General features: G+C 35.3%; 1 protein-coding gene across 1 annotated transcript; it reads left to right on the forward strand.

Annotated features, from left to right (window-relative positions):
- The first annotated feature begins 274 nt into the window (after nt 1-274).
- Nucleotides 275-4,348, forward strand: LOC111411240 (ATP-dependent 6-phosphofructokinase 6-like). The gene is made up of 13 exons (XM_023041794.1): nt 275-761; nt 1,136-1,182; nt 1,294-1,333; nt 1,421-1,483; nt 1,569-1,706; nt 2,084-2,242; nt 2,360-2,413; nt 2,705-2,773; nt 2,859-2,988; nt 3,178-3,443; nt 3,530-3,578; nt 3,663-3,817; nt 3,988-4,348. The coding sequence occupies exons 1-13, from the start codon at nt 549-551 to the stop codon at nt 4,126-4,128; spliced, it is 1,524 nt and encodes a 507-aa protein (XP_022897562.1). The 5' UTR covers nt 275-548; the 3' UTR covers nt 4,129-4,348.
- The last annotated feature ends 6,021 nt before the right edge of the window (nt 4,349-10,369 follow it).

The following is a 10,369-nucleotide window of genomic DNA, read 5'->3' on the forward strand; positions in this document are numbered from 1 at the left end:
CAATCAAGAACCAGTAGCTGCCTATGATTTTCGATTGGATGCTCTACTTGAATTTTAAAAAATTCAAGTTGTCAAACCATTCATCTGCTTGGATTTTCAGTTAAAGAATAGACAATTCATTAATCGAGTGCTTTAACTGATACATTTTATAAAGTTTGATAGCGAGTTTGAAATAAATTAAAATTCAGTGTCCAAGTTGACAGAAAGTGCAAAGTACAAAATTAACCTTTCATTTCAACTCTCTTTGCGGTTTCCACTCTGTTTCCTTTTTGATCTCTCACTGTTCAAGTTGAAAGCTTGAAACTTTTCGTGAACTCCTATCTACCTCCCAGAAACTGTTGCCAACTGTCAATTTCTTTCCACCCTTAGAAACGAAATCCCTTCTTGGACTATATAGATTCTAGAACAAATAGAAGAACAAAATTATATTCAAACTTTATGTGCTACCGTTTTAGAAAAGTTGATGATCAAGATTCAGAGTTTTTAATCACCTGAACATATAAATATTCCATCACATGCAAGCTGGTTACTTGTGATTTTTCATTTTAATGGAATCGATGGTGTCTGTCTCTAATGATGGTGTTGCTGAAATTTTTGCAAGTGATGATCAGGAAAAAGCTGGTTTGAATCCAAGAAGTGGGTTTATTTCAACCGGGGGAGCAGGATTACTCAACGATTTGCAGCCTAAAATCGTTAGTGGAGATTTTGGTTACATTCTGGAAGACGTACCCCACTTGTCTTATTACATTCCTGATCTTCCTGTATGTATAATTTCTAATTTGGGTTTTGTTGCTTATGATCACATCTTTGATTCTGTAACTAAGATATGAATTGGGTGTTTGAATCTTTCGACTTTTACTTGTTTTGCGTGGGAAAAAAAGGATAAAAACTTGAAGAAAACTATGTTTGACCGGAGCATTTCCAGATATATGACGAAGATATTATAGTAAAATACAACGTTAATTACTTGAGAATTTGTTTTCATAATATAATATTATACCCGCTGTAATTTATTTCTTTTCTAGAAAATCTGAATATTTTTTGAGAATCTTATGGTTTTGAAAGAGAACAGAGTGCAGGTCTTATACTTGTTTGGTTGCTTGTGATTTCTTATTCTTATTCTTTTCTTTGACAGACTTATACCAATCCCTTGCAGTACAATCCTGCTTATTCAGTTGTTAAGTAAGTTTTTTTTATAGCTTATATCAGTTTTTCTCATGTTTCCTCCTGATAATTTCTTTTAAAATTTGAAGGTTGCATCAATTTAATTTGTCTTAATTTACCTGTGGACAGGCAGTATTTTGTAGATCACGATGATACAGTCGCCCAAAAGGTCAGTCTATCTACAAATGATAAATTTTTGGAGAACCCTTCTTCTCGTTACCGATTTTGTTTCTGATACTTATTTTTTTTTCTGCAGATTGTTGTTCACAAGAATAGTCCAAGAGGGATACATTTTCGACGTGCAGGTCCTCGCCAAAGAGTAAGTTAATGAACTGCTGGAGTTAAAAATTTAGAAGAAATCTATCTGTACTTTAAACTAAAAAGAATTCGAGGGTAATTTGCAGGTTTACTTCAAGTCTGATGAAGTGCGCGCGTGCATTGTCACATGTGGAGGCTTATGCCCTGGACTTAACACAGTTATCCGGGAAATTGTATGCGGCTTGCATCATATGTATGATGTGACGAGAGTTCTGGGAATAGTTGTAAGTATGCACTTCGCTATATCTGCAGAATTATATTTGTTCCACATTTCATATAAGAGAATTTATGCTCAGATTTTGTTAGTTAACTTTTGGTCAGGGATAGCCTATAAAAGTTGGTTGTTTGATAAAGCAACTTCGGGTAAAACTAAAATTTCCCTGCTGCGATATGCATAAATGAAGTATTTCTACAATTTTTGGGTAACTACAGCTTCTGGTTAATGTGACAATGAACTGATCGTCATTCGTGTTTGATAAGAAACTAAATATTGTAGGAAATTCCATCGGTCCATCATTGACGTTTCTTTCTACATGAATTCAGCAAAAATGTGTGGTTTTTTCTTTGGTGGTGTTAACTGATGGGACTGGTTATTTTTTAGGGAGGATACCGTGGTTTTTACTCCAAAAACACCATCTCTTTAACGCCAAAGTTCGTGAATGATATCCATAAACGTGGTGGAACAATCTTGGGGACATCCCGAGGTGGTCATGACACCAAAAAGATAGTTGACAGCATTCAGGACCGCGGAATTAATCAGGTATGTCAAACAAATATGAGCCAGTCTTCAAAATTTTCGATTTTCCTTCTTCTGAATTGTATGTAACTCGCATAGCCTCGTTAATTCTGATGGTTTCCATTGCTTTTCTGAGTTTAGGTTTACATACTAGGAGGAGATGGGACACAGAAAGGAGCAGCAGTAATTTTTGAGGTTTTTTGCTTTGCTTGCGAATGTCTATCTTTACTAGTTTAGTCATTTGACAGTAGCATGTAAATCAATCAGTTTATCAGTTTCTAAATTATCAATATTACATGCCTGATCTCCTGCCCTTAGCGGGCACGATAAAATTTCAGAGAACCATCAGTGGGAATTTTTTATCCTGTCTACTAGGGGTAGGAGATCAATTTCAATTAATATTAATGTCATTTCCTGTTTCTATTAACACCATTTGTGCTAGTGTCATCAATCATATTCAAACTATGTTCTTGTCCATCCTACCAGGAAATTAGAAGACGCGGTCTCAAGGTTGCAGTTGCCGGAATCCCCAAAACAATAGATAATGACATTCCGGTATATTTGAATGAGATATTTATTATGGTTATATTCCCCAAAAGAATAATCAAAGTGTTAAACTTTGTACCATCTCCTATTGCAGGTTATTGACAAATCCTTCGGTTTTGACACTGCTGTCGAGGAAGCCCAACGTGCTATTAATGCAGCACATGTTGAAGCTACAAGTATTGAGAACGGTATTGGTCTGGTGAAGTTAATGGGACGTTACAGTGGTAAGCTTTATGCTAATATATACGATAGATTGTTTTTATCATCTAAATGAATACATCAAGTAACAGTTTTGATGTGTTAATTTTACCAATTGCTCATTCATTCATCTAGAATGCTTATTTTCACTGTACATATCGTTTTCTATTTCAATCTAGCAGTTTTTAACATTTTAGCACTACATATGTTTGCAGGATTCATTGCGATGTATGCTACTCTTGCCAGCCGAGATGTCGATTGCTGCCTTATTCCAGAGTCACCGTTTTATCTCGAAGGACCTGGTGGACTCTTCGAATATATAGAGAAACGACTCAAAGAAAATGGACATATGGTTATTGTCATAGCAGAAGGTGCAGGGCAGGAGTTACTTTCTGAGAGTTTGAGCTCTATCGATCAGCAAGATGCTTCTGGAAACAAGCTTCTCCAAGATGTTGGGCTGTGGATATCGCAAAGGATTAAGGTTACATTTCGAGTTTGTGTATCATGCGTGTGCGCGTTCCATATACGTCTTGGAAAGTACTTATATTTACGCATTTTGACTTTCAGGATCATTTTTCTAAACGGAGTAAAATGGCGATTAATCTCAAATATATAGGTTAGTATTAAGATATTCCTCTGTTAAATTATCAAAGGAAAAGGCTATTCAGACTAAATGTTTGCACTTGTTGCCTCATCTCAGATCTCATGTACATGATTCGAGCTGTTCCCAGCAACGCATCTGACAATGTGTTCTGTACGCTTCTCGCTCAAAGTGCCGTTCATGGAGCAATGGCGGGTTATACAGGTTTCACTGTAGGACCTGTCAATGGCAGACACGCTTACATTCCCTTCCATGTGAGTTACTTTGCATAATGAAATCTTATATGATTTAACTTATGCTAATGTTTACTCAAACCAATGACCACACACAGGCTGGTGTATACCTCCTTCGTCTAGGGAATACTAACGCTTGATGAATCTTTTGAGTTCTATGCCTGATATAGAAATTCTAATGTTGCGTGTAGAGAATTATCGAGAAACAGCACAAGGTCGTGATAACGGATAGAATGTGGGCAAGGCTTTTGGCTTCTACCAATCAACCCAGTTTCTTGAGCATAAAAGATGTTGAAGCCAGCAAAACGGAGATCAACCTACATAATTGTTAGACGATAGCTATATGGATGGCGCAAGGTGATAAATAAAGAGGTCACATGCCAAGTGACATTGCAGGGATTCACTTGAGATAGTTTTTTCTAATAGAAAGGCTCTGTATATTTTGTACTTTTTGTAACATTTGAGTCTGCATATAGATTAAGAAATCGAAATCTAGGTAACATATTTGTTATCCTACCTAATAAAATGAATTTTATGAATATTAGCTAGTAACTGATGCATCAGTACAACAAAATAACTTAAAATGTGCTATTTCACTGGAAATATTCTAGGCTAATACATCGATCGGAATTCACCTGCACTGGAGCTGCAGTGGCTGCAAAGGCAGGCTGAAGGAGCTATTCCTCCTATTCCACGCCTTCCAATTTTTCGTGCAATAACCAAAAAGGCCCAGATATTAGCTGAAGAGCATGAATGCTTTAGTTTTACACAACATTACAATCACTATTGAAAATCTAAATGCATAAAAAATAAAGCTTCAGAACTGGTAGAAGATTGAAAATAGGCAACGACCTCATCAAAATCAGCTCCTACACCAATGGGAAAAGCCAATGCTTCTTGTATCTGCTTCATGTTCTCTGTTTGTTCGATTATCTCGTTTATTGTTTTGTCCTCATCATCAATATTCCTGTGTATAAGAAGATGCCACTTGAACTTTTAGTCAAAAGATATATGAGAAGTGAAGATAGGAGTTGGCCGTAATTTAGAAAGACGAATTATGTCCCTGTTTGGTCCCAATTTTTAAAACTCATTTTTTCTCTAAACTCATTTTCAACCACACATTATATGAAACCCATAACATTTATCAACTTTTCAACCACACATTTTCATCAACTTTCATCAAAATTTACTAAAAATAAGATTTTTAGTCAAATCAAACAAGGGCTATATCTAGCATGCGTATAATCATGCCATCACTCATAGCTATGCCACACACTGGCGGACCTAAGGTGGGTCACTTGACCCACCAACTTATTATTATTATTATTATTATTATTATTATTATTATTATTATTATTATTATTTTGGTTTCTCAAAAATCAGATTTGAAGCTTTAGGAAATTATTTCTTTTGTATTTTCTTATGAAATGGAATTGGGGATTCCTCAAGTGCTCCAAATTCTATCTTTTTTTGGCGATTTTATGGTAATGGACTCTTGCTGTGATTTTTGTTTTTGTTTGAACTGGAATGCGGTTGATAATGTAATATTTAGAATTTGCTATGTTTTTTGTATTTTTCAATTGAATTGATTGTTTTCATTAATCATGATGCAAAGAGAATTTAAAAGTAAATATGCCTTTTCTTTTGATAATCACAATGTTAATGAAAAGATTATTCGACATAAAAGCAATGACAATGATGTTGAGATAAAAAAGCTTACAAATTTGGTGATATTTGAGATAAACGTAAATTTGTATTCTTTGCAAGTTTGATTGTGCCCCACCAACTCAAAATGTCTACGTCCACCACTGATGCCACAGTGCAGAAGATTCTAGTAATTTGCATTCCCTACAATGCATAATGATTAGAAACAAGTGGTAGGATGAACTTTTATTGCAAATACTTGACTGTGAATAATCCAAGCCAATTTGATAAACCAAACAAAGGAAAAGAACTAAGAGAGCAAGAAGAAGAAACCGATTATGAGAGCCTCCAAAAATTTGGTTTCTAATGAAACAATTAGGTTTATATATTACCCAAAAAAAAAAATTTCCTTACAAAAGAAGGAAACTAATAATAGTATGCATAAATTAAATATTCAATATAAGGCTAACATCCCCCTTAAACTCATGATGCTACCGTAAGAAGCGGTGAGAATTTGTCCAATACGAAGCGAAAATGATGAACCGGATGAGATTTAATAAAGAAGTCGGCAAGATGTAATTATGAAGAAACAAAAGATAAAAAAATGGTGTCAGTTTGTAGATGATGACAAATCAACATCAAAGAAGGCACAAAGCACTAGAGAAGAAGTCGACGGAAACAAAAGACTCTAAAAGCAAGTATCACGAAGATAGCATAAAATACGAATAATAGTTGCGCAGTGAACTATAGTAAGAGTTGAAACAAATTGACTAATAATGCGAACAACATAAGCAATATCGAGACATGTAATAGTATCATAAAACAAATATCTAATAATGGCGCGATACAAAGTAGGATCAGTCAATGGTACACCGTCAGAGGGTGAATATCTAACGTTGGACTCAAGAGAAGTATCAACAGTTTTAATATCAGTAAGACGAGTACGCTTAATAACATTCATAATATACTTGGACTGAGAGAGAAGATAACCTCTAGGAGAAGAAGCAACTTCGATCCCCAGACAACAAAATAATGCACTTAAGTCCTTCATTTTAAAATGGTGACCCAATTCTAATTTCAAATCAGCAATCCCATTAACACCATCGCCAATAATAACCATATCATCAACATAAAGTAAAAGTAAAATGTGACTAGCTGAAATACATCTAAAGAATAGTATATAGTAGTGATGTCTGGATATAAAATCAAGAGAGGCAACAACGATGGAAAATTTCTCAAAAGAGGCATGAGATGCTTGTTTGCCATGAAGTGCATCTTGAGCTTGGAAACATATACAAGACTATGAGAAAGACAAGTAGGGAGAACTATACAAACATCATCTTGAAGATTTTTATTCAAAAAGGCATTTTTGACATCCATCTAAGAGAGATGCCGCTGGCAAATAAATGCAACTACTATAAATGTACGAATAGTGGTCATCTTAGTAACGGGAGAAAAAATCTCCTCATAATCTAGACCATGTTGCTAATTATAACATTTAGCAACCAATCTAGTATGGTAATGCTAAACTGAACCATTGATTTTGTTTCAATCTTATAAACCCAATGAGAACCAATGACATGTTTACTTGGAGATAATGCAACCAAGTCCCAAGTGTCTGTCTTATGTAGAACAAAGAATTCATTAGTCATAACCTATCGCCAAAGAGGATTTAAAATAACTTTTTTATAGGAAGAGGGTTCATATAGCTTGTGCATGGAGGTTGGAAAACAAGAAAAGGACTTCGAATAATAAGAATAAGCAAAATCAGGTAACTGAGTAGACTTACGAATTCGTTGAGGATATTGAAGGGAGGGAAAATAGGAGCTGGATCAACGATCTCAGCGATGTTTGTGACACCATAGAAGGAGGATATAAATCATGAGCTGATGCATATATACCTGTAACACATGAAGAATCAACGGTACATAGGATATGGAAAGGTGAAATATCAATACACTATAAGAAAAATGATAGTTTACAACTGATGTTTCAACGAACAAATCAATCTGGTTGTTAATAATTATTTTCAACTATCAAATTATACATTTCGTCGTAGAAATTGGATGATAAAGAATCGAATTTTAAATTAGTTGAAAATATCCTATAACGATAAGAAAATAGTTAAATCTATATTTTCAACGACAAAATTAAAATTGGTCATTGTGAGTGGGTGCCAATTAAAAAATTCACGCCAAAATATTTGTTCATATTCAATTACAACAAAATCAGTTGTTGAAAACACAAATAGTATGGTAATTATTCAACGACCATAATGTTTGGTTGTTAATATATTAAAACAATAACTAAGTTTATCTCGTTGTTGTAACTAAAGGATAACTTGACATTCAACGACTATTTATTTAGTGGTCGTTACAAGTGAGATCCAGCGATAGATTATGTTTCAATCGTTGGAGGTTTATGACAACCTGGTTACAACTCTAACATCGTGTCAAAATACCTTTCTACATACAACGACTAGTACTACAAAGTCACCCGACATTCAAAGACTGATTAAGTTTCATCGTTGAAAGTTTATGACAACTTGATTAACAACTATAATTTGACGCCAAAATAGTTTTCGATGTTCAATGACTATACTATTGGTAGTTAAGAACTACCATATCGTAAAAAAGTGTTTTAATTGTTTAAATTTTATAAATAAGTAATTAACTGTAAGCATATTATTCATTGTCAAAAGTATTAAAAAAAAGTTCAAATCGACTATGTCCTTCTATAACTATGTATTTTGGGTGCTTCATCCCATTTAAATAAAAATAATAAAATAAATGAGGTGGGTGCTGTGAACCCACTCCACTCTGAACTTAATCAGGGAAAACGTGGAAGAAAATTTTTAGGAAGACAGTACACAAAATGGTCAAGATTGGCACTGAATCCATCCGTTGCTAATAAGACTGAATAAGCTCATTTTGATAGAGCTAGTTTACCAACGATACAATATCCATTTATTTAGAAATTCTGCGTTTAAATATGAAAGCAAGTAATGTTTAGCATTCATTTCGTGTAGTTCGTACCACTATTAAGTGTTTTCGAAGCAAATGTGATTCTTTAAGTTCTAATGCTTAAGTATTTTTAACACGAGAAAAAAAAAAGCTAAAAGAAAATTTTGCTCCTATTTGTTGGTACAGAGAACTTACATCGAAGATTTTTTCATCATAAAATCTGAATAGTACAATTAATTTCTATTTTGTGCATTTTAAATTAGTTTCAGTATATTTATATATGTCTACCATTCTAATAGATAACATATGCGCATTTCATTATCATGACTAGTAATCCTACTTTAACTATATTCAGCCCCTAATCGAGCCCCATTCTTTCCACAAAAATATATTTTTAAACAGTATTTTGACATCATTTCATCCACATATTCTTTAATAAAATAATATTACACGTAAATTCAAAACTTTTTCTTATTTTTTAACCACATATTTCCTATCAACACACTATTCCAAAATTCATTTTTCCCTCCCAAAATGGGCTCAAACAAGGGCTCAATGCTTAACAATGTTTTCTCATAAAACTAAGGGAAAATTCATATATCAAGTGTATTATTTACACTAATTCACAAATCAGATACAAAGTTTAAAAATTCAAAATTCAAGTTTTTGTATAATTAATTGAAAATATTTATTAATTAAATATAATAAAATCACAGTTACATAGTTAATAGTCACAGATCCATAATTTTTGGTCACAAATTTACTTATTGGTCACATATCATCGAATTAATTGGCTACAGATTATTTAGAGATCACAAATAAAAAATTTTGTAGGTCACGGATTATTTCGAGATCACAAATAAAAAATTTATAGGTCACAAATTATTTCATTGATCACAGATCAAAAAAAAATTATAAGTCACACGGTCACATGCACCAATTACCCCACCACCGATCACCACACCGTCACCCCACAACGTCACCAACTTCACTGCCACCATGCCACTTGCAACCACCATCACCCCGTCACCATCGCCACCATCGCAACACCACCAACACCACCAACAAAACCAAGATATCACCACCAACAAAATCGCCGCCACCAGATCTACCTCCAGGTCCACCACCAAACAAACTAACAATACCCAACTTACAACGTCACCACAATCTCCACCGCCAATACAACAACCACCGAAAACCACCACTGTTACCATGACCACAATCATCTTCAACAACACCAACACCTCCGTATACAGATCGATCGTCAAGGCCACCACCACCGCCAGAGCCACTGCATACCGGTAGGGCCACTGAACACCAACACTCAAAAGACCCAACAAATCCCACTAAACAAACAAACAGAGCCACCTTCAGGACAACCACCACCGCATCCAACACCACTCAAAAAACCCAACCAACCCCACTGTACACCGACGAGGATTCACGACACACCCACTCCAACGCTCTTCACTAGCTTCACCTGCACCGCACACCATTCCAACACTCTTCAGGACACACCACTTCGACGAATCGTCACTCCTCTATACTAGGCCCTGCTATTTCGTGTACCATAGAGCTACAGTGACAGACCTTCCCAGCAGCGATTCTCTTGATTGCATCAGCGAGGCGACAGATCTCGTACAGTGATTCTCTCAGTTGCAGTGGCGAGGCGATGTTGCTGTTGTGCTGGGCTATGCGATAGATCGCACACTGTGATTCTCTTGGTTGCAGGGGTGAGGCGACGCCACTGTTGGTGTCTCCGGCGGCTGGCGCTCCTCAACAACCGCCCATTCGATGCCGCACCTCAACGCCAATGGTGCCATGTCATTGGAAATAGCGTGTTGCAGGAGAAAAGACGCGATATAGAGAAGGGAAATGTTGAGAAAGAAAGGGGAAACAGATCTAGGGTTTGAGGTGTATGAGGTGTGGTGGTTTAATTATAATACCTGATTTTTGATTAATTAAA

This window comes from Olea europaea, chromosome 2 (genome assembly GCF_002742605.1).
Source record: "Olea europaea var. sylvestris chromosome 2, O_europaea_v1, whole genome shotgun sequence".
In the NCBI taxonomy this organism is placed as follows: domain Eukaryota; kingdom Viridiplantae; phylum Streptophyta; class Magnoliopsida; order Lamiales; family Oleaceae; genus Olea; species Olea europaea.

What these genes read in the sequence shown, in the direction of transcription:
- LOC111411240 (XM_023041794.1), top strand. Translation starts at nt 549, where the DNA reads ATGGAATCGATGGTGTCTGTCTCTAATGATGGTGTTGCTGAAATTTTT. An exon ending in CCTGCTTATTCAGTTGTTAA is followed by an intron (nt 1,183 to 1,293) that starts GTAAGTTTTTTT and finishes ACCTGTGGACAG; the next exon opens with GCAGTATTTTGTAGATCACG. An exon ending in ATGATACAGTCGCCCAAAAG is followed by an intron (nt 1,334 to 1,420) that starts GTCAGTCTATCT and finishes TTTTTTCTGCAG; the next exon opens with ATTGTTGTTCACAAGAATAG.